Source organism: Camponotus floridanus, unplaced genomic scaffold (assembly GCF_003227725.1).
Source record: "Camponotus floridanus strain SB8 unplaced genomic scaffold, Cflo_v7.5 scaffold29, whole genome shotgun sequence".
NCBI classification, from domain to species: Eukaryota; Metazoa; Arthropoda; class Insecta; order Hymenoptera; family Formicidae; genus Camponotus; species Camponotus floridanus.
This window is the reverse complement of record NW_020229425.1, coordinates 454,514-480,930: the sequence shown is the minus strand read 5'-3', so window position 1 is coordinate 480,930 and position 26,417 is coordinate 454,514. Positions and strand designations below refer to the sequence as shown.

At 30.3% G+C, this 26,417-nt stretch overlaps 1 protein-coding gene across 5 annotated transcripts; it reads right to left on the bottom strand.

Annotated features, from left to right (window-relative positions):
• Positions 1 to 1,509: 1,509 nt before the first annotated feature.
• On the bottom strand, positions 1,510 to 11,089 carry LOC105257535 (exportin-7). Of its 5 annotated transcripts, none has more exons than XM_025409850.1 (15): positions 10,940 to 11,089; positions 8,823 to 9,259; positions 8,546 to 8,712; positions 8,230 to 8,454; positions 6,833 to 7,703; positions 6,443 to 6,728; positions 6,180 to 6,324; positions 5,947 to 6,094; positions 5,701 to 5,860; positions 4,333 to 4,735; positions 3,860 to 3,998; positions 2,550 to 2,627; positions 2,254 to 2,441; positions 1,971 to 2,098; positions 1,510 to 1,899 (listed from the first exon to the last, which is right to left on the bottom strand). In XM_025409850.1, the coding sequence occupies exons 2-15, from the start codon at positions 9,091 to 9,093 to the stop codon at positions 1,803 to 1,805; spliced, it is 3,306 nt and encodes a 1,101-aa protein (XP_025265635.1). In that variant the 5' UTR covers positions 9,094 to 9,259; positions 10,940 to 11,089; the 3' UTR covers positions 1,510 to 1,802. The 5 variants fall into 5 exon arrangements, with proteins under 5 accessions (XP_025265635.1, XP_025265637.1, XP_025265633.1 ...); XM_025409852.1 differs by having other exon boundaries at positions 8,823 to 9,078; XM_025409848.1 differs by lacking the exon at positions 10,940 to 11,089 and adding an exon at positions 9,769 to 10,351.
• Positions 11,090 to 26,417: the final 15,328 nt, after the last annotated feature.

Genomic DNA, 26,417 nt, shown 5'->3' with positions numbered 1-26,417 from the left:
TACAACAAAAGAGGAGATGATTAAAGACGTTTCAATATAGAGGGATCTTATTATCTTATTCTGTATATATATTTCGCAATCATTTGATTTCTCTCGAATTCTCATTCAAGTTATGTTTTATAAAATATATCAAATATTTCATATTTATCTCTATATTTATATCGAGACGAGAAAATTTGAACATTTGACAGTTATTACTCAATAAATATCAATAAATGTAGAAGTTTGTGATGGATCGATAATGAGAAAATGCTATTTAGATATGAAATGCGATAATTTGCTTCATAATATATAATCAATTTTAAAGTTGATATAATAAAATCAACAAATGTTACTTAACATAATTTAACCTTATGTAATTTAGCCTACCTATTTCACATTTCTTTCATTTATCTCGCTTCTCAATGAAATATGTAATGCCAATATGCGATAACTTAATAATATAATAATAATTATATTCTTAAGTGTGAGTCCTCGTATAATAAATTTAATGATATCCTCATGTGTACATTGTTCATATTATTCGTAACTCACTGAATAATAATAGTTTTGCATCAGTTTTTTTACTTGAATCAATTTTAAGTAATGAATATATCGCGATTTGTCTCTCTGCTTTTATTTCTCTCTTTTTCTTCTACGATGCTATGCCAATACAAGAATCTGTAATGTTATAAACATCTCTTTTAAACTGCACATATGTGCTTTTAAAAATGGGTGTAAGTATTAAAATTAAATGAAAGATGTCATTATAAATAAAAAAAAGAAATTGTTGGCTTCCTATTCTAAAGTGTACATATTCAAAAATTTCGATATCGAATATTCAAATCGAAAATTTTGATAGAATAAAAATGTCACTTGACAAAATTTAACACATAAATAATGTTAAACTTGTCTAAAAATTATCAAGTTAAATTTCGTATGTTCTTATTTTTCCCGAAAATATAAGATTTGGAAATTTACATAAAAAATATCGAATAAGAATTTCCATGATAAGACATTATATTATTTGAAGAAAAACATTTCGAAAAATTCAAAAGAAATAAAGATCGTAATAACTTGAAAATCGTCCACGTTGTACCTTTTTCATTTTAGATGCAAAAGGCATAAATTAATCACGATACATAAAAAATATATAAAATGATTTGCAGAAATAAAAAATTAATATAACAAGTAAATTTGCAATATAAAAATATTATGTCGATACATAAAATTAAAACAAAAACATTTCTATGATTATAATCTTTAATCCATAAGAGTGTAAAAAAATCGAACAAAAAATGTGAAGATAATTTGCTTCAAAAGATTGAAATAATAATAAAAATTTATACGATTATAAATGTCGTGTAATAATTATCGATTTTTGGTATTATAATATGTACTCGTAAAAATCTTTGAATGTTTTTCAAAATAGCTGAAAAAGCTCGAGTATAAAGTTAAAAAAAAAATTTAGTTTTATTCGGGACAAATACATTAAAATTATTAATATGTAAAATAATAAACACTGTGTATATGAGAAAGGAAATAATATAATGTAAATTTTATTGTTATCACACGAACCAATATGCGATGTTTACAACTAATTAAGCAGCTAAAAAGATTAAATTAAGAAGAATAGGAAGCCAAGCAATAATGCTCATGTATACAAAACGGTAGTATTTATTATCTTTATACTCATCTAAAGCAATAATCTTAATTTCACCATTAATTTAGATTTTCACTCGCACACACATTCAAGCATTTGGCAGGCAAGAACCTAGAAGAATCTAACTTAGAGAGAGAGAGAGAGAAAGAGAGCAGTATTACTACGATGTCATCATATCACTGACTGAATTTGATATATTAGGTCCTTTTAGGGCGTCATTTATGTCTCTTCTAAACATTGATAAATTTTGTGTAAACCTATAACAGAATACAAAAAAGCATTATAAAAATACGCTCAAGATATATATTATATATACGTTTTTTCTTACCTATCCCTATTTTTTGTGAGTAAATTTCTTTCAATGCCATTCATTAAATTTTCAAACCACTGCGCCATTGCTGCTTGTTTGTCAACAGGCTGACTTCTAATAATATTTTCCCTTAATTGATTAAAATACTGCAAATATAAATATACAGGAGTATATTAATAAAGATTAGAGTATATTAATAAAAATTATAGGAAAACACACACAAGCATAAAAATGTTAAGAAATAAGATATGCAGAAATTACTGTATTATAATGAACTATTATTGCAAATACACATACTTACTTCTTCATTTAACAATATGAGACCTAACAAAGGGCGAGACATGCTCCATTGATTCCTACAATCCTCAAACATTATCACATTTAAAACAGTACTTAGGATTTGTTGAAGTATTTCAGGATGCTGTTTCAAAACTTGCAAAAATAATTCTCCTCCTCCTGGAACAACTGCGTTTTTCCTTCCTGGATATCCTGAAAACGCATATAATACAATAATATCGGTGCAATATATCCCCTACAATTTCTTGTGATACAGTTTACATTGAAAAGATTTTTATTAACAGTATCTATTGAATGTACCTTTCTGATAAAGCTGTTTGAACAAATATGTGACAATATGATCAAGAGTTGCACAGCAACCAGTACAGACCATGGTATCTGAAATCAGAAAATTTTGTTTTTTTTCCCCAACTTACCGCCAGAAGAAGGCGATATGTATATATAAAATTAAAATCACAGTGCAATAAAAAATATATTCAACCAAAACAGCAGCATTTCTGTTGCACGTTAACCAAGACCTACCTTTTTTTTACGATAATATTTCGCAAAATTTACAATTTAATGGCGCTATTTTATTGTATAATAAAAAAAATAAATAATTTCGATAAAAAAATTATTATATATAAATTAAAATTGTAAAAAGATACAAAATTTTTCAAATTTTATTCCTTAATAAAACGCATGCTGTGATTAATTAGTTAATAATTACAAAGCACATAATATTTTTAATTTATAGTGTTAATGTTAGTCATGTGTCAGCTGTGCGGCTGATTATCTGTGCTAGATCCATTATTTCACACAATTTTATCTCAATTTAAACGAAAGAAAATTGCATAAACACATATATCTGTTGTAGAAAATACAAGCTATATAGTTTTTCGTGCCAAATTTTATCATATTTAGGATCCAGGCTCCACGCACTCCAATCCTCTTACAGCCAGTGTTATTTATTTAGAGATATTCTTAATGATTTCCTTCATTGTGTATAATACAGTATTCTATATATGCGTCTGTTCCTCGTACTTTGAACTGTCGCAATAGCTAATATCTATAGGCAGATTTACATTCCAAGCAAAAATGCAAAAAGCAAGAAATATTAAAATCAATGTAATAGTTTCAAAATACATATAGAAAAGATAATTGTCAAAGTTCTAAATTATTATGTTTACATATAAGTGAAATATATGTGACTTAGTGAATATGCGTTTAATGAATAATTCTAAACAATTCTAAAAAAGCTATTATAAAAATTCACAAGTTTTTTTAATTTTGTATAATATATATAATTTAATCCTAATGTAAAGATATATTTTATTAATGCTTCTCGAGTTTTCAAAATATATTATCAACACGCGACGCAACTGATTGCGAGTCATATTAAATGTTTATCATTACATTAATCTTTCTCTTTCTTGAAAATCTATATAGAAAAAATTAATTTGAAAGCACTAATCAATCAGAGACAATAAAAAAGAATTTTCTTTGAGACTCTTCCAACTCATTAGAATTTATCTAAATGATTTAAAACGCTTTCAGTATCAAGGCATTGAGGATAGTAGTAGCAGGATAGAATCAGCCGCACAGACCTGTATAGGAGTCTTTTTGCGCACCTAGTGCTGTAAGGCCTTCGCTGATACTGGAGAGGATGTAGAGAAAAACTCTAGGTTCCAAAGTGGATAAAAAGACCATATGATCTTGAGCCAGACATTCAAGCAACAAGTAATATGTTGCCGACAGCTTCGGATAATGCTATTAGAAACAGTGCGTTAAAGAAACATACAAGAGATAAATAATAATAATACAATACAATATTCTTATCATATTAACCCATTAACATTTTATCATTTAAATTCTAATTTCACAAAAATTACAAATCGTCTTTTTTTCATATTAAATATAAATGTAAACAATATAAAATTTTCTTGTTTTAAAAATCTAGTCTAATATTATATTTTGTTTGCGCTCATCTGGTAAATAATATATAGCAACATTTAAAATAGAGATTAATGGATTAATAAGATAAAAAAAAATTTATCTGGATAATTAATAAATTTTTAATCTTGCAATCGATACATATACTTACCAATAGATCACTCTGTGGAATACTAAGGAGTAGTTTGACAAAGGTATTGAGGGCATTATCCAACGCCTCGTCGCCGTATAGCCTAAACACTCCAAAATTTACATAACTTCCGCATAAGGCTGCCTTTAGCATACTAAAGCATATACTTATTCCTTTGAGTTTTAAAGGATAAATCTGATCCTTGGGTACTTCGACGTTTAATATGTGATTACCATAGCTACATATTATTTTGCTGGCCTCGCGGAATAACAAGATCCCATTCGGAGACGACGCGTCGAATTGTAATCGTTGACTCCTATTTTGTACTAACTCAGCGAATAACTTTAGGACGGGCGTTGTCACTTGCGGCTCGTGATGCCACAGTTCCACAGCGTGTAACAAAATTGGCGTGTAATTCGGATATCTAATTATTTCAAAGAGAAAATAAAACATGAAATTTTTTTTCCTATACAGGGTGTTTCGGACCACCCAAAAACTAGAGAAGTGGTTATTTCAAAAAAGTAAAAACATTTTCTTTATAAATCGGTGCGCTCTATCGAATGGTGATATTTTCAACTGGTTCCGACCGGAAATAGGCGATTCAGACCGGAAGTGCATTTTTTTTAATGGAACCCTCTATTTTTCATCGCATATTCTTGTAGCTTACCTCGAGAGCTTTTCAAAACACTATAATAAATTATTTTCCCATGAAGTATTTTTCGAGTTATAAGGCTTGATCATTTCTTAATTTTACATAAATCATAAAATATCTTGTAAAATATTCATTTTTCGATTATCTTACCTTAATACTTTTATGTACAAAATAATGAGAGAAATCAATTGGTATAAAGAAAACACATAGTTGTTTCTAAGAAAAAATATGTAATTTGCAATTAACAATTCCATATTTTTTCTTAAAAACAACTGTATGTTTTCTTTACACCAATTGATTCCTCTCATTATTTTGTACATAAAAGTATTAAGGTAAGATAATCGAAAAATGAATATTTTACAAGATATTTTGTTGGTTCATATAAAATTAAGAAATAATTTCAAGCCTCATAACTCGAAAAGTACTTCATAAATAATTTATTATAGGATTTTGGAAAGTTCTCGAGGTAAGTTACAAGAATATGCAATGAAAAATAGGGGGTTCCATTTAAAAAAATGCACTTCCGGTCTGAATCGCCTATTTCCGGCCGGAATCAGATGTTGAAAATATCACCATTCGATAGAGCACACCCGATTTAAAAGAAAATGTTTTTATTTTTTTTAAATAACCACTTCTCTAGTTTTTAAATGGATGGTACAGGTGGTCTGAAACACCGTGTATATGTAAAGAATATTGTTGGTCTCCAATAATAGATCCAAAAGATACATCTAACTTACATCCAATCGAAAAGCATCATATAGGATGTCTTGGTGTTGAATGCATAAGCTAAGCCTCTAAGATCCCGCGCTAGACCAATCAACGCTTTCTTCGCTTCCTCTGCTGCAAAAAGGGGTGTATCTGCAGCACCCATTAATTGACCGAGGCTCTCCAGTGCACCTATGAAATCGCATTTAAAACATTTATCTCTTAACATTATACTTCTAATTATGATCATGCATTGATATTAAGATGACTCTTATTACCTGTAAGAGGTAACATGAAAGTATGGAACCTCTCCTCATCTTCACCTAAATCTACCATCAATAGTCTACCGAGGGATGTGTAAAACATTGATCTACAACGCATTTCTGTTACAGCAACATTGTTTCCCAAAAATGGAAAGTGTTCTCGCTGTCGGTAGAAAGGATTTCATATATTAATCTACATTATTATTCGTTATTATATGTTAATTGATGTAATCGATTTCAGTACGTACTGTATGATTGTTGAGCATAAATTGTACTTCTTCTAATTTGACAAGTTTACGAACACAGCTATAACCCACAGATAAATCATTTAAAAGTTGTAGTGTTTTAGAAATTATTTGTTCACTCCTACCCCAATATTTCAAATTTGTTATTCTGTAAATTATATAATAGGCATTAATATCCAGGGTCTAAAACATCTAATTTAATTTCTTTCTTTATCAATTTATTAATTATCTAATTTAATCTTGCAAATTTCATATGTCTTACTAACATCTTTCGAATGAAAATACTAAGCACCATGGCTTCATCATTAAGACCCAACACATCAGATAATCTCCTATAGACTTTAGAATTCTTTTGAACTTGATCGCCTACATAAATTTTCCGAAATTGTTCAAAGAAACTCAACATTGCCAGTTCTAGTTTCTCACAGCCACCCTGCGCAAGCCTCGAATCAGTCAGATTCATCAATTGAAGCACTCTACAGACTAATTCTCCATCCATAGCATCAAACTCTTCATTGCTGTTAAACGCAACTCTTCCTCCAATAACACCACCTATAAAAAAGAATGAGATAGATATATGAGAAAGAGATAGATATATAGACATTATTGTATATAAATGATGGAAATCAATAACAGGTATATATTCATTCATGTACCAATTATATATACAAGCCATGTGAGTTGTCCCTCCTGGATTGCAATATCAATTTGTTGCGTGGGCGATACTGTTTGTGCCATTAATTCCTGATAAGTTCTCGCTGCTTGATCGAACAATTGAACTAATAGGGTGCATGTCTTTTGATACTCGCATCTACCAATGACTGATATCTGTTCCAGCTGATGATGAACGACTCCGAGATCATCCAACGGATCCTCCAGACGCTCCCTGACCACTACCGCTACTGATTCAAGTCTCGACGTAATGTACGCATTCGTCACCTCCGGAGTGTATGTATTTAATAGATGTGGATCACCTGCCTTGACATATGGCATAGACGATACCATTCTTTGCCAGAGAGTTAAGAGATAGTGCAAACTGTTGGGCGCAAATTGCCACATTTGTAAACTCTGCACCGTAAATTTCGCGATTAGCGCTATTGCTTCGGGATAATCTTCCACCAGAACCAACTCGCCAAGTTGGAAATTGCTCTTCAGTCGAGATAATAATCTACAAAACTCGTGATAGTTCCCTGGATCGCTGAGACCCTGAGGATTCTGTAGTATATGCTTAATACCATTGACTAAATGTGTCAGGAATTTCGCTCTTTCGGTATTGGAGAACAGGCTCCTTCTAACAGACGCTATCTGAACCAAACATGAAAGTGCTAAGCACGATAACGTATTAGGTAAACTGTGATATAGATCAAAGAACAGTTTCAATGAAGTGAAATCCAAGAATGCAGGTCGCCAGCTTGTTGGAATTTGTACTGTATTAAGATCGTCGGAGCTCTCATCAGTCGATGTGCCGATAAAGTCGAATGTTAAACAGTTTTGTGCAAGTTTCAACAATTGTCTTATCAATCCATGCTGAAAAAAAACAAACGTATAATTGTTAAGAATGAATATAATGATAGTGGTTTGTAGAAAGCAATCAATAGAATACAATAAAAAGGCAAAAAACTACTGCGCAAAATTGGACGTATAAAATAATTCAAAAAAATACTCTATAGATAAGATAGAGATGATTATATAATTAAATACATATGAAAATCAAAAGGTAAAATTAGTAACAAAGGAGTCAAAAGAGACACTAGTGATTGTTATTGTAATGCAGACAAAAGGTCAAAAATAAAAACAAATATTTACAAAAGAGAATTCAAAAATAACGAAATATTGATATGATAGAAATTAATTAGAAGAGAATTGCAAATAATTATGAGTTTGAAAACGCTGACATTACATAATAAAAATTAACAAAAATATGTGCAAAGGAAAATTGATTTTAAACGGAAAGTCACAAAAATATAATTAAGTTAAGTATAATTGTTACATTAATTACTCGACATGAAGAATTTGAAATTAATCGATATTAATATTGACATAATCGTTATACCTGTGCTTCATCATTGAAGTTTAAACTCTTACAATTTTCACGGGCTGTACTTAATAAGGTACACGATAGCCTAAATATTTCAAATAGTTGCGTGTCTCTAAAACTACTTGCTATTCTTCTATGTTTTGTCAGAGATCTGTTCGCATCGGCTTCCGATATTTGATTCATCTCACATGTCAATTGAGAAAGTAGCTGTACTCCTATCATACAATGCTCCACTGATCCCTGTTTTCATAAACAAAATATTATTAATTTTAGAATAAACTTTATGTTTATGGAATATGTGTGACACAATAGCGTCAACTAAAAATAAGACCTGAAGAAACTTGGCTACATCGCTGACTACATTTCTGAAGACAAATTCCTCCTTATCAGAATCAAACCATCCAAGCTTTGATATCCTAGCAAAAAGTGTAACCAAAGCCTGTATCACAAAATTTGGTAACTTTGGTTGCGTCGCTAAGTAATTGAGTACATAATTTCCTACAAACATACAAAGTAAAATAAATAATCTTCCTTTAAATGTCTCGACAAGCATTTATTCAATTCTTTCACCTCTTGAGTAAGCAAAATAAAATGAATGCAACGCTTACGTATATCGAGTCTCTGTTGTAAGCTGAGGGTTGTTGTAAGCTGTCCCTGCGCCGAACGTGACACCAGTTTTGTCAGAGTGGTGGCGGCCAGTAATTGAGCGTACGCAGAATCCCCACGGTCCAAGAGGAGCTGGCACTTTGTAAGCGTATCCGGTGCATTTTGGAAAGCGACGAGGGCTTTCTCTGCCTCTGCACGATGCGCCGAATCTTGCGACTCATACAATTGCTTGCACAGCAATTCCAGCTGCCGTACTTCCTGTATGTGATCCATTCTTAATGATAGCGTTCAAAGTTGTTCCTTAATACTTCCATTTAAGGTACAAGTCTAAGAGTTTCATAACAACGTTCTCACTTTTACGGCGTTTTGCGTATCATTATTCATGGCTTGGCATTACTGTCCAAGGTGTTTACAAGTTTACAGTATAGTCCCATTACGCCTGATGAACCACAGTTTGTTAAGCATTAAAGTTGCGTGGAAATAAGAAAGAAACTTGAATATTTACTTTCTTATACAGAAGATGACGTAAAATCACTCGAGATAAGAATGCATCTCCAACATGTCTCACGAGACAAAACAGAGATTGAAATGTGCAATTGAACGAAAAAAACAAATGACAACAATTTTGCAAATAGCTCTGCAGCTGAACAACAAGTTTTACTCAATTGGAATTCAATTATGACACATTAACATGTTTTATTAGAGCACAGTTTACGGACGTTTGCACGAAAAATATACGCCAAAGTAAACAAAGATTGCATTGTACGATAGAGCAGTTATTTTCACATGGAAAATACCATCTATAATAAAATAGCCAGTGCACAAACAAAGTAGCTGCAACGAAACAGGCCATTTAAAATCAACAATTTCTTTAACAAACAAATTATGTTATACATTATATGCTTCACACATACAACACACCCACACATACACATGCATATCACATACACAGGCAGAAGGAAATATCTTATACTCGCGACGAAGATTCTCTGTTTATTTTACTTTTACCGAACCATCGCACGACAATATTATTTCCAGGACGCTTCGCGTCAAAGTTTCGCGCACGAAATTTTCGGTCGGAGGTTATACGAGACCGATAGATTGTAAATAATCCGCGATGCAGTCCCCCCCCTCTCACCCCTGCCCCGGTAACTCGAGGGGGCCTTCGGGTTCCGTTCGTCAGAAACGGAGCCCGTTTTCGCGCTCGCTCGTCTCTCCGAGGGAATCTCGATCTCTCCCGGCGAGAGAGACTCCGCGATGCGAGAGAAACACGCGTCGAGATGACGTATCCGCGGATGAGCTTAACGGAGACACATACACGGATACACACGGACGGCGAGCGAGAGAGAGAGAGAGTTACCGTACTTTCCGAGACATCGGGTGCACAGGGCAGGGAATGAAAATTTCACGTGACACGCTTATCACAGGGAGATCCCGCGGTTTACATACAAACCCACGAAGTACAACCACGAAGCACGAATCGCGATCAGATGATCGATGTAACCGGTGTGCGCGCGCGTGTGTGTGAGCGTATACGGGTGTGTGTATATATATATATATATATATATATATATATATATATATATATGCGTGCGTGCCCCGTGTAATTATTCCCTCGTCCTTCCCCCCCGACAACCCGCTCCGGAATCGGGCAGGACGGTGGCGCGTGGTGCGCCCGGAAATCTCGCGCTTCGCGTGACAGAAGACGACGGAGTCGTCGTCTGTCAGAAACGCGGACGGACGAGGAACGCGACGCCACCGACGTATCTCGCTCTCCCGCGGGGATCCCGCGCGGCTGATTCCGCTGTCAACGCTCGCGCGAGGGAAATGCGCGGCTCCCACCCACCCCCTCCCCCCTCCTCTCCACCCCGCCGGCTCGCGGCTCCCGGGGAGAAAGTGCGGCGGATTTTACAAACGTGTGCGCGCGGCGACCACCACACACACACACACACGCATATATACATATATATATATATATATATCGACGACACGCGGGGATTCCGCCGGGAGATCGTCGGCCGCGTCGCGGAAAAAGCGCCGTCGATGCGGCCGATAGCGTCTCGCGTTTTGCGCTTCCTCCCTCTCCTCCTCCTCCTCCTCGTCTCCGTCGGCGACTCACCTGTTCCTCCGCCATTTTCCCAGCCCTCGTATTTATCTTCCCCCGGTGAAGCCAGGATCACATGCCAGTCTCGTCTGCGGCCGCCGCTGCCGGCGCATGTTGTTTACGTCGAGATGCGATGCAGCCCGTGCGTTTCACGCGCAACCGCGCGCCGATCGCGCGCGAAGCGCGCGATCGGCGCCATCTTTGTCTCGTTGAGTGTACTACTCGTACCCTACCCAGTGGACGCGCGCTCAATCGATTGGCTGTCGGATGGGAGAAGTTTCCGGGGTCATCGAGGATTCCTGGAGATATCGGCCAATCGGGACGCGGCCTCGCGTCTCTCCAAGCGTCAGCGCGAAGTGTCACGCGATTGGCTGTCGAGTGCGGAGTTTCTCGGGAGTTTGAAAATTCCCTATTCGATAGCCAATCGCGTGACATTGCATCACATGTTGCACCGGAGAGAAGACTAAGGCCGGTGTTTATAGTCCGGTCATACATTTAAGATCATCTTCTAAGCACTCATTCCACCAATCAATAACTGCATTATAGCTATTTGATTGGTTGAATGAGTTTTTAAGATGATCTTAAATGTAAGACCCATCGACATATACACTGGACTGAGCACCGCGATAGCAGGCGAGCGCCCACTATAGAGAGAGAGATACTATATGGGAGGCCTATGTCCGTCTCTTTTGCTAGTATCTCATTGGTAACTTTGGTTCTCGCCCATCGAGGCGGGAAACAAAATTACCAATGAGATACTAGCAAAAGAGACAGAATAGGCCTCCCATGTAGTACTTCTCTCTCTACAGCGGGCGCTCTCCTGTCTATCGCGATGCTCAGTCCAGTGTATATGTCGATGGTAAGATCGGTCTATGAATACCGGCCTGAGAGATGTCATGACCAGCAGGGCTATTCTGTAACTTTTAACGTATGCGTTACGATGGCTATCTTTTTCTTTCTAAATAAGTAAAAAAAAAAACAAGCATATCATAACTAGAGAGAAGACTGAGAGATGTCATGGCCCGCTTTTAGGTGATCTCTGAAAGCGATACGCCCTCTGTTAATCTAAAAAACGTGGACATGAACTACAAAGCCAAAGTCCACGAAAGTTCTCAGAGGGTAACATATATGTGCACAATTTCTGATTCTGTTCCATGCTATGTAAAAAATGCCTGTAGTACACGAAATGCCATCAGTGCTGTATAGTAAAACGCATATGTATATAAATATAAATAAATTTTATGGTCCTCTCTCTCTCCCTCTCGCTCTCTCTCTACACATACACAAATAAACACACATATAATATATATATATATAATATGACGCTACAACTTTATTCTGAAATATCTGCGTTATGTTTAGAAATATATATAAATATATATATATACATATATATATATATATATATATTTTTTTTTTTTAATTTAAAACATTACATGAAATACACGCGCTGGAATTATATATATATATTCTATGTGTACATAAATACAGATATATTATCTCTTTTCGAAAGATATGTTAACATTGAAAAATTTTAATATAATATATATTTAATTAATTGATTCATATCTATTTATGTCGTATCACAAAGTAAGAAGTTAAAATTTGACTTCAATCCCGAAAAATACTGTGATCTTCCAATGTAATGCTCAAAGATAAAATAAATATTTTTCTATACATTCAATGTCATATTTATATATTTTTATTTACAAAAAAAACAAAATGTCTGTTGTGGAATAAAAACCTTTTTAACCGTATTTCTATAAATCTTTTTAATTAGCAGTAAAATGATCTTTGATATTTATCAATCAATCTTTTTAATTATTTAAACCTACATTTTCTGATTCCTTAAAAGATACATAATATAAAATCAGCTAAATTAATCACATAATAGCCCTAACAATCCTCTACTTTTTGAATGGAAAATTAAAAAATCTAAATGATCACCTAATAGCCCTAACAATCCTATTTCTCGATTAAGTGAAATTATTCCAGGAAAGCCTATCTCTAATCACGTATATTTTAATTACATGCCCTAATTACATTCTCTAACCGCATGCCTTAACCGCGTGAATAAATGTCCGACATTACGTACTATTGTACGTAAAGCTTTTCTTCAGGCCAATTGAACTTACTTTTCGTTGATTCTGGCCACTTTCTCGCTCGATCTCTAATCAGAGATCGAAAAAGGAGATAAACACTCCTTCTTTTGCCGATTAATTACCGGCAAATGAGCATAAATATTTCACGCTCATCGTAACGATTTTACGATCGCTCGATTTTACGATCGTTTCTTAAATATTTGAATATAACTTTATTTTAACTAAAATAAAGCCAAATTACTACAAATTTCTATATACTATATTTTCTAATAAAATATAAAATTCATGTATGTGTATAACTTTTATGATATTACAAATTATTTAATTAATTAATCGTTTGGCTTTATTTTAAGTTAAAGTAAAATTTAAAAACAATATCTACAAACAAATTCTACAATGGATGAGCTATGATATAAGAAATTAGAATAAAATAAGTGCGCGTTATAAGAATAAAGTAGTATCAAAAATTGATAAAATTGTTAAAATTATTAATGCGTGCTCTTGATTTAATAAACTAGTCAAGTCTTTACAAAAAAAAATTTCTTTTCTTGATTCTCTTTTTTAAATTAATACTTCAATATATTTTCGCAATAGATGCAAAGCATTTCGAAAGAATTTATTAAAAGTTATTTAATTTAATCTATCCTAGCTCATCCATTTTAAGGCAACGGACTTACTCTACAATTCACAATCTACAATCTACAATCTACAATCTACAATCTACAATCTACAATCTACAATCTACATCTACAATCTCTACAAATCCGTTACCTTAAAGTTAAATAAAAGTTTTTCTCACTCACCGGCACTGATGCGCAACAGCGGAGTTATTGTTATCGAAGCTAGTTGTCTGTAACATACAAATATAAAATTCATTTATATTAATGCTCACAAAATGCAATCAATATTTCAAAAAATTTTTATCGCGCGGAATTTTATATCCGATGTGTAAAATAATAAGTAGAGATAAACACGTGTGGAAAAATTTTATAAAATTTTAAAACTGTTTTTTAAGAAAGTTTTTTAAAAAGTTTTGTATAACTTTTATAAAAATCTTTCTCTCTAATTTTTTCTTTAATTCATTTAAATAATAAGGTCGAATTATTATGCGTACGATTTATAACAATTGATATATAAATAATAAATATTCACCATCAGGTTGCTCCGCCGATGCAAGATGCCTCTCCCAGGCCTCCTCCTCCTCTCATGTTGTTGACGCGCGATACTTTCAACGGCACTACCGCACTCACGAGCGATATTTTTATATCGCTATTTTCGTTATTTTACGCGCGATACTAAACGGCACTCCCGCACTACTTCGGTACGATTAAAAATTTGGTCGCGCGATGTATATATTTAATATATATATACTTTGTACGGCACTCCCGGTTTCGGTACGAGCGAAAATCCCATTTCATTTCGCGAGAATCAAATTCGAGCCAACAGGTCGGGAATGCAACGATACAACGAGCAAAGATTAGGCCCGAACCGGAAAGAAGACGAAACGATTGACGGAATAGAGGAAAATAAAGTTCACCAGCTCTTTTTCGCGCATAATTATCCTATCTCGTATCGAACCTGGACCCGCTAAGCACGATTTCAAGTGACCCGCACGGATGCTATATCACTAGCGCAGTACACAAGGCTGATAGACGGTAAAAGAAGAGGATACCCACATTTTTTAAAAGCTAACATTCAGCAATTTAGAAAATGGGGAGGCAACCCCTTTTACCGAGCGAAAATCGTGCCTAGGGGAATCCACTCGACTCCTCGACAGGGTTAACACACGCTAGGCGTGTGGCTGTAGAGTAGACGAGCAAAGAGAAGGGACCCATTGACGACCATTTCGAACAATCGATCGAGTTCTAATCGATTCGGGCCAAATCAATTGACGAAGCAGAGCGTGTTCATCACTAAGCCGATCGAGCGCGAAGCTCGAACCCGCGCGCCCATGTACATTTTGTACTGGACATACGTTCTGCGCGGCCGGCATCACCAAGTGCCACGTTGCACAAGGCGCGAGTACGTCGCAAAGCAACGACTCGATGAAACATCCCACTTAGTTGGCGTCGGAAGGAGAGACTCGTTGACAAAAACGAAATTGGGATTTTGAAAACGCGAAAACGCGATAACGCGAGAATGCTATAACGCGAAAACGCGGTTACGAAGCGCAGCCGTCCGCGGCACGTTGACGGCACCGACGACGCGAAAGGGTACTTAGCTTCCCTTTCAAGCACCTTAAGATTTATCATAAATAGAAAAATTTAAGATAAATCTCAAGACACCATCCAAGTACTAAGCCCTCCCACCGCGACAAGGTGTACCCCATGGGAGGGTTATATTATATATAATTTTTTTTATATATAATATAATATAATATAATAATTGTAATTAATAAGCTCTCTATAAAAAATAATTAAATGGAGTGAGAGTAAAGGCTTTGAGAGCTTTTAGTATGAAATAAATCAAGGATAGTTATATATTAATCCAAAATAATTACATAACATGATATAAATTTAAGTAAAATAAAAGCGGTAAGTATAATATAAAAGTATATATTAACAGGTTTAAATGATAAACATGTGCAGACGACGTTTCGACTTGTTTTCAAGTCATCTTCTTCGCAAGGAAGGAGATTCGCAATGAGGTTTAAGATAACTGTATCATTCATTGTTAATATTACTGTTCATTTTTAATATCATACAATTATGTTGAAATATATTTAATTCTAATATTATATTCTAATATTATAAAGAAATTTTATAATAAGCATCGATGATCGAAATATCACAACATAATCTCTTATCCTCTTTTATGTATGATCTGTTTCAATTTTTAATCGCGGTAATGAATGATTGCGATTCGATAAAGATTTATCGTTGCAATACAGTTTCATGTCGTTAATTAATTTTTAATTAACATTTATTAATATTTATAGCAAATTATGTTTCAAGACTAATCATAATCGCGTTTAACAAAAAAAATTATAATATACGAAGCGTTTCTCACCACTACTTTATTACTTGAGAGTCACTGTGCGAATGATGACAAAGCGGTAACGTATAGCGCCCTATTGTTTATATTTTATATTGTTAAAGTCGAACGTCATGTTATCGATAATTAGCTGAAATATTTTATAAATTGTAAAATATACATTAACCCAGAATATTAAGTTAAGAAAGTATTTTAATTTACTGAATAAATTGATTATTTATTAAACAATTTATCACGGAACATTTGTTATGCTAATTATTTGCATCTATGAATCGATTGTTTTACTTCGCGTTAACTCAAATCCCAAATTATATTTAGATTATCAATTAGAACGATAAAGTAATATGGATGAAATATATTTGTGATTCTAAATATTAAAATAATAATTAATGTCTGTAAAAATCGCAATTACCGAAATGAGTATTTAATATTTTGGATCCCTATAATTTAATCAATTTTCAATTAAATTGTGTATTTAATTAACAAAGATTGAGAAAATTTAAAGCATTGGTCGAAATATATTTAATTCTAATATTATATTCTAATATTATAAAGAAATATTATAATAAGCATCGATGATCGAAATATCACAACATAATCTCTTATCCTCTTTTATGTATAACCTGTTTCAATTTTTAATCGCGGTAGTAAATGATTGCGATTTGATAAAAATTTATCGTTTTGCGATACTGTTTCAGGTCGCTAATTAATTTTTAATTGATTAATTTTTATTAAAATTTATAGTAAATTATGTTTCCATAGTAATTGTAATAATGTTTAGTAAAAAAATTACAATATGCAAAGCGTTTCTTACCACTACTTTATTACTCGAGAGTCACCGTACGAATGATGACAAAGCGGCACCGTATAGCGCGCTACTGCTTATATTTTATATTTCCAAAATCAAACATCGTGTTATCGATAATTCGTTACCGAAATATTTTATATATTATAAAATATACATTAACGTATAATAAAATATTAAATTATGAATGTATTTAATTTATTGGTTAAAATTAATTATTTATCAAACAATTCACGCAGTTTTTTGTTATGCTAATTATTTGCTTCTATAAATCGATTAGTTTATTTCGCGTTCTCTCACATCCCAAATTATATTTAAATTATCAAGTAGAACGATAAAGTAATATGGATGAAATATATTTGTGATTCTAAATATTAAAATAATAATTAATGTCTGTAAAAATCGCAATTACCGAAATGAGTATTTAATATTTTTGATCCTTATAATTGTATCGATTTTCGATTAAATTGTGTATTTAATTAACAAAGATTGAGAAAACTTAAAGCATTGAATCGAAATATATTTGATTCTAATATTATATTCTAATATTATAGAGAAATATTGTAATAAGTATCGATGATCGATATATCACAACATAATCTCTTATTCTATTTTATGTATAACCTGTTTCAATTTTTAATCGCGGTAATAAATGATTGCGATTTGATAAAGATTCATCGTTGCGATAAAGTTTCAAGTCGTTAATTAATTTTTAATTAATTAATTTCTATTAAAATTTATAGTAAATTATGTTTCCATACTAATTGTAATCATGTTTAGTAAAAAAATTACATTATTCAAAGCGTTTCTTACCACTACTTTATTACTCGAGAGTCACCGTACGAATGATGACAAAGCGGCACCATATAGAGCGCTACTGTTTATATTTTATATTGCCAAAATCGTACATCGTGTCATCGATAATTCGATACCAAAATATTTTATATATTATAAAATATACATTAACGTAAAATATTAAATTATGAAAGTATTTAATTTATTGATTAAAATTGATTATTTATCAAACAATTCACGCAGTCTATTGTTATGCTAATTATTTGCGGCTATAAATCGATTGTTTTACTTCGCGTTCTCTCACATCCTAAATTATATTTAGATTATAAAGTAGAACGATAAAGTAACACGTATGAAATATATTTGTAATTCTAAATATTAAAATAATAACTATTGTGTAAAAATCGCAATTATCGAAATGATTATTTAATATTTTGGATCCTTATAATTTAATCGATTTTCGATTAAATTGTGTATTTAATTAACAAAGATTGAGAAAATTTAAAGCATTGGTCGAAATATATTTAATTCTAATATTATATTCCAATATTATAAAGAAATTTTATAATAAGCATCGATGATCGAAATATAACAACATAATCTCTTATCCTCTTTTATGCATGATTTGTTTCAATTTTTAATCGCGGTAATGAATAATTGCGATTCGATAAAGATTTATCGTTAATTAATTTTTAATTAATTAACATTTATTAATATTCATAGCAAATTATGTTTCAAGACTAATATCATAATCGCGTTTAACATAATCGCGTTTAACAAAAAAAATTATAATACACGAAGCGATTCTCACCACTACTTTATTACTCGAGAGTCACTGTGCGAATGATGACAAAGCGGTAACGTATAGCGCCCTATTGTTTATATTTTATATTGTTAAAGTCGAACGTCATGTTATCGATAATTAGCTGAAATATTTTATAAATTGTAAAATATATATTAAAATATATATTAACCCAGAATATTAAGTTAAGAAAGTATTTTAATTTACTGAATAAATTGATTATTTATTAAACAATTTATCACGGAACATTTGTTATGCTAATTATTTGCATCTATGAATCGATTGTTTTACTTCGCGTTCTCTCAAATCCCAAATTATATTTAGATTATCAAGTAGAACGATAAAGTAATATGGATAAAATATATTTGTGATTCTAAATATTAAAATAATAATTAATGTCTGTAAAAATCGCAATTACCGCAAATGAGTATTTAATATTTTGGCTTCCTAATAATTTAATCAATTTTCGATTAAATTGTGTATTTAATTAACAAAGATTGAGAAAATTTAAAGCAATGGTCGAAATATATTTAATTCTAATATTATATTCTAATATTATAAAGAAATATTGTAATAAGTTTCGATGATCAAAATATCACAACATAATCTCTTATCCTCTTTTATATATAACCTGTTTCAATTTTTGTTTCCAGTAATGAATGATTGCGATACGATAAAGATTTATCGTTGCAATACAGTTTCATGTCGTTAATTAATTTTTAATTAATTAACATTTATTAATATTCAAAGCAAATTATGTTTCAAGACTAATCATAATCGTGTTTAACAAAAAAATTATAATATACGAAGCGTTCCTCACCACAACTTTATTACTCGAGAGTCATTGTGCGAATGATGACAAAGCGGTAACGTATAGGGCGCTACTGTTTATATTTTATATTGCCAAAGTCGAACGCCGTTTTATCGATAATTTGCTGAAATATTTTATAAATTTTAAAATATACATTAACGCAGAATCTTAAGTTAATGAAGTATTTTAATTTATTGATTAAAATTGATTATTTATTAAACAATTTATCACGGAGCCTTTCGTTATGCTAATTATTTGTATCTATAATTCGATTGTTTTACTTCGCGTTCTCTCACATCCTAAATTATATTTAGATTATTAAGTAGAACGATAAAATAACACGGACGAAATATATTTGTGATTCTAAATATTAAAATAATAATTAATGTATGTAAAAATCGCAATTATCAAAGTGATTATTTTATATTTCAGATCACTATAATTTAATCAATTTTCGATTAAATTGTGTATTTAATTAACAATGATTGAGAAAATTTAAAGCATTGGTCGAAATATATTTTCTAATATTATATTCTAATATTATAAAGAAATATTGTAATAAGTTTCAATGATCGAAATATCGCACATAATCTCTTATTCTCTTTTACGTATAACCTGTTTCAATTTTTGTTTCCAGTAATGAATGATTGCGATACGATAAAGATTTCTCGTTGCAATACAGTTTCATGTCGTTAATTAATTTTTAATTAATTAACATTTATTAATATTCATAGCAAATTATGTTTCAAGACTAATCATTATCGTGTTTAACAAGAAAAATTATAATATACGAAGTGTTTCTCACCACTACTTTATTACTCTAGAGTCACCATGCAACTGATAACAAAGCGGTAACGTATAAAGCGCTACTGTTTATATTTTATATTGCCAAAGTCGAACGCCGTGTTATCGATAATTTATTGCCGAAATATTTTTATATTATAAAATATACATTAGCGTGGAATATTAAATTATGAAAGTATTTTATTTATTGAGTAAAATTGATTATTTATCATACAATTCACAAAGCTTTTGTTATGCTAATTATTTGTATCTATAATTCAATTGTTTTACTTTGTATTCTCTCACAGTCCCCCCTTCCTAAATTATATTTAGATTGTTAAGTAAAACGATAAAATAAAACGGATAAAATATATCTGTGATTCTAAGTAATAAAAGAATAATTATTGTCCGGAAAGATCGCAACAGTCTAAGTGATGATTTAATATTTTGCATCATCATTCATTCGATTCTCGATTAAAATGTGTATTGTTTAATTATAACAATAAGGATTGAAAAAATTTAAAGCATTGGTAGAAATATAGTTAATTCAAGTATTGTTAAAGAAATTTTATAATAATCAATGATCGATATCATAACATATAATTAAATCTTTTATCCTCTTTTACGTACCCCGTGTTTCAATTTTTATTTGCAGTATTAAATGATGCGATTCGATAAAGCTTTATCGTTGTGATACAGTTTCATGTCGTTAATTAATTTTTAAATAATTAATTTTTGTTAATATTTATAGCAAGTTATATTTTAATATTAATCGTAATCGTGTTTATTAAAAAAATTATAGTATACGAAAGTTTCTTACCATTACTTTATTACTCGAAAGCCACCGTGCGAATGATGACAAAGCGGTAACGTACAGCGCGCTACTGTTTATATTTTATATTGCCAAAGTCGAACGCCGCGTTATCGATAATTTGTTGCTGATATGTTTTTATATTTTATATATTATAAAATATACATTAACGCGGAATATTAAATTATGGAAGTATTTTAATTTATTGATTAAAATTTATTATTTATTAATCAATTTATCACGAATCTTTTCGTTATGTTAATTATTTGCATCTATAATTCGATTGTTTTACTTCGTGTTCTCTCACAATCCAAATTATATTTAGATTGTCAAGATAAAGTGACACGGATGAAATACATTTGTGACTTTAAGTATTAAAATAATAATTATTGTCCGTGAAGATCGCAATCATCAAAGTGATTATTTAATATCTTGGATTCCTATCATTTAATCAATTCTCGATTAAATTGTATATTGTTTAATTAACAAGGAGAAAATTTAAAGCATTGATCGAAATATATTTAATTCTAATACTGTTAAAAAAATAATATAATAAGTATCGATGATCGGAAGATTATATTTAATTCTCTTATCCCTTTTTATATATCCCCTTTCAATTTTTAATCGCGGTAGTGAATGATTACGATTCGATAAATATTTATCGTTGTGATACAGTTTCATGTCGTTAATTAATTTTTAATTAATTAATTTTTGTTAATATTTATAGCAAATTATATTTCGATATTAATCATAATCGTGTTTAGTAAAAAAATTACAGTATACGAAGCGTTCCTTACCACTACTTCATTACTCGAGAGCCACAGTGCGAATAATGACAAAGCGGTAACGTATATCGCGCTACTGTTTATATTTCATATTGCCAAAGTCGATCGCCGCGTTATCGATAATTACGTGACATTTATTATTAATAATAGATATGCAACTATAGAATTTAATAAGTTTTATATAACGTAAATAATCGTGAAAGAAGAAAAAGAATCATTAATAAAATTATTGATCGTTTCTTCGACTGTAAAAGAAAGTATTTGGACTACTGGCGCATTTTGTGTAAATTATCAAAGGAAATATTCAAAATGAATAGAATAAACTTCGAAACCAACAATTAAATTACTAAATAAATTGCAATTTAAAATTCGCGAGAAAACGCGACGAATAAATAATTCGACAATAATCGGTATCGGAATATTCGATTGCAGTGTGCGCGAGTTAATAATAAATTTTATAAAAAATTAATATGTGTATAAACATTTAATCATATTACAAAGTTATTTCATTATAATAATTAATCATTTGGCTTTACATTAAGTTTAAAAAACTATATCTACAACAAATTCTATAAATGGACGAGCTATAAGAAATTAGAATAAAAATAAGAGTGAAAAGATAAATACTTGTTTATAAGAATAGAATTAGCATTCAGATGTATATTGATACAATTTTTAATGTTTCTTTTTTCAATAAATTAGANTTTTTAATTAATTAATTTCTATTAAAACTTTATAGTTAAAATTGTTTCCATACTAATTGTAAATCATGTTTAGTAAAAAAAAATTACACACATTCAAAAGCCGTTTTCTTACCATATCTTTATTACTCGAGAGTCCCGTACGAATGATGAACAAAGGGGCACCATATAGAGCGCTACTGTTTATATTTATTATTGCCAAAATCGTGACATCGTGTCATCGCTAATTCCGATACCAAAATATTTTATATATTATAAATAATACATTAACGTAAAATTAAATTATGAAAGTATTTAATTTATTGATTAAAATTGATTATTTATCAAACAATTCACGCAGTCTATTGTTATGCTAATTATTTGCGGCTATAAATCGATTGTTTTACTTCGCGTTCTCTCACATCCTAAATTATATTTAGATTATAAAGTAGAACGATAAAGTAACACGTATGAAATATATTTGTAATTCTAAATATTAAAATAATAACTATTGTGTAAAAATCGCAATTATCGAAATGATTATTTAATATTTTGGATCCTTATAATTTAATCGATTTTTCGATTAAATTGTGTATTTAATTAACAAAGATTGAGAAAATTTAAAGCATTGGTCGAAATATATTTAATTCTAATATTATATTCCAATATTATAAAGAAATTTTATAATAAGCATCGATGATCGAAATATAACAACATAATCTCTTATCCTCTTTTATGCATGATTTGTTTCAATTTTTAATCGCGGTAATGAATAATTGCGATTCGATAAAGATTTATCGTTAATTAATTTTTAATTAATTAACATTTATTAATATTCATAGCAAATTATGTTTCAAGACTAATATCATAATCGCGTTTAACATAATCGCGTTTAACAAAAAAAATTATAATACACGAAGCGATTCTCACTACTTTATTACTCGAGAGTCACTGTGCGAATGATGACAAAGCGGTAACGTATAGCGCCCTATTGTTTATATTTTATATTGTTAAAGTCGAACGTCATGTTATCGATAATTAGCTGAAATATTTTATAAATTGTAAAATATATATTAAAATATATATTAACCCAGAATATTAAGTTAAGAAAGTATTTTAATTTACTGAATAAATTGATTATTTATTAAACAATTTATCACGGAACATTTGTTATGCTAATTATTTGCATCTATGAATCGATTGTTTTACTTCGCGTTCTCTCAAATCCCAAATTATATTTAGATTATCAAGTAGAACGATAAAATAATATGGATAAAATATATTTGTGATTCTAAATATTAAAATAATAATTAATGTCTGTAAAAATCGCAATTACCGCAAATGAGTATTTAATATTTTGGCTTCCTAATAATTTAATCAATTTTCGATTAAATTGTGTATTTAATTAACAAAGATTGAGAAAATTTAAAGCAATGGTCGAAATATATTTAATTCTAATATTATATTCTAATATTATAAAGAAATATTGTAATAAGTTTCGATGATCAAAATATCACAACATAATCTCTTATCCTCTTTTATATATAACCTGTTTCAATTTTTGTTTCCAGTAATGAATGATTGCGATACGATAAAGATTTATCGTTGCAATACAGTTCATGTCGTTAATTAATTTTTAATTAATTAACATTTATTAATATTCAAAGCAAATTATGTTTCAAGACTAATCATAATCGTGTTTAACAAAAAAATTATAATATACGAAGCGTTCCTCACCACAACTTTATTACTCGAGAGTCATTGTGCGAATGATGACAAAGCGGTAACGTATAGGGCGCTACTGTTTATATTTTATATTGCCAAAGTCGAACGCCGTTTTATCGATAATTTGCTGAAATATTTTATAAATTTTAAAATATACATTAACGCAGAATCTTAAGTTAATGAAGTATTTTAATTTATTGATTAAAATTGATTATTTATTAAACAATTTATCACGGAGCCTTTCGTTATGCTAATTATTTGTATCTATAATTCGATTGTTTTACTTCGCGTTCTCTCACATCCTAAATTATATTTAGATTATTAAGTAGAACGATAAAATAACACGGACGAAATATATTTGTGATTCTAAATATTAAAATAATAATTAATGTATGTAAAAATCGCAATTATCAAAGTGATTATTTTATATTTCAGATCACTATAATTTAATCAATTTTCGATTAAATTGTGTATTTAATTAACAATGATTGAGAAAATTTAAAGCATTGGTCGAAATATATTTTCTAATATTATATTCTAATATTATAAAGAAATATTGTAATAAGTTTCAATGATCGAAATATCGCAACATAATCTCTTATTCTCTTTTACGTATAACCTGTTTCAATTTTTGTTTCCAGTAATGAATGATTGCGATACGATAAAGATTTCTCGTTGCAATACAGTTTCATGTCGTTAATTAATTTTAATTAATTAACATTTATTAATATTCATAGCAAATTATGTTTCAAGACTAATCATTATCGTGTTTAACAAGAAAAATTATAATATACGAAGTGTTTCTCACCACTACTTTATTACTCTAGAGTCACCATGCAACTGATAACAAAGCGGTAACGTATAAAGCGCTACTGTTTATATTTTATATTGCCAAAGTCGAACGCCGTGTTATCGATAATTTATTGCCGAAATATTTTTATATTATAAAATATACATTAGCGTGGAATATTAAATTATGAAAGTATTTTTATTTATTGAGTAAAATTGATTATTTATCATACAATTCACAAAGCTTTTGTTATGCTAATTATTTGTATCTATAATTCAATTGTTTTACTTTGTATTCTCTCACAGTCCCCCTTCCTAAATTATATTTAGATTGTTAAGTAAAACGATAAAATAAAACGGATAAAATATATCTGTGATTCTAAGTAATAAAAGAATAATTATTGTCCGGAAAGATCGCAACAGTCTAAGTGATGATTTAATATTTTGCATCATCATTCATTCGATTCTCGATTAAAATGTATATTGTTTAATTATAACAATAAGGATTGAAAAAATTTAAAGCATTGGTAGAAATATAGTTAATTCAAGTATTGTTAAAGAAATTTTATAATAATCAATGATCGATATCATAACATATAATTAAATCTTTTATCCTCTTTTACGTACCCCGTGTTTCAATTTTTATTTGCAGTATTAAATGATGCGATTCGATAAAGCTTTATCGTTGTGATACAGTTTCATGTCGTTAATTAATTTTTAAATAATTAATTTTTGTTAATATTTATAGCAAGTTATATTTTAATATTAATCGTAATCGTGTTTATTAAAAAAATTATAGTATACGAAAGTTTCTTACCATTACTTTATTACTCGAAAGCCACCGTGCGAATGATGACAAAGCGGTAACGTACAGCGCGCTACTGTTTATATTTTATATTGCCAAAGTCGAACGCCGCGTTATCGATAATTTGTTGCTGAAATGTTTTTATATTTTATATATTATAAAATATACATTAACGCGGAATATTAAATTATGGAAGTATTTTAATTTATTGATTAAAATTTATTATTTATTAATCAATTTATCACGAATCTTTTCGTTATGTTAATTATTTGCATCTATAATTCGATTGTTTTACTTCGTGTTCTCTCACAATCCAAATTATATTTAGATTGTCAAGATAAAGTGACACGGATGAAATACATTTGTGACTTTAAGTATTAAAATAATAATTATTGTCCGTGAAGATCGCAATCATCAAAGTGATTATTTAATATCTTGGATTCCTATCATTTAATCAATTCTCGATTAAATTGTATATTGTTTAATTAACAAGGAGAAAATTTAAAGCATTGATCGAAATATATTTAATTCTAATACTGTTAAAAAAATAATATAATAAGTATCGATGATCGGAAGATTATATTTAATTCTCTTATCCCTTTTTATATATCCCCTTTCAATTTTTAATCGCGGTAGTGAATGATTACGATTCGATAAATATTTATCGTTGTGATACAGTTTCATGTCGTTAATTAATTTTTAATTAATTAATTTTTGTTAATATTTATAGCAAATTATATTTCGATATTAATCATAATCGTGTTTAGTAAAAAAATTACAGTATACGAAGCGTTCCTTACCACTAC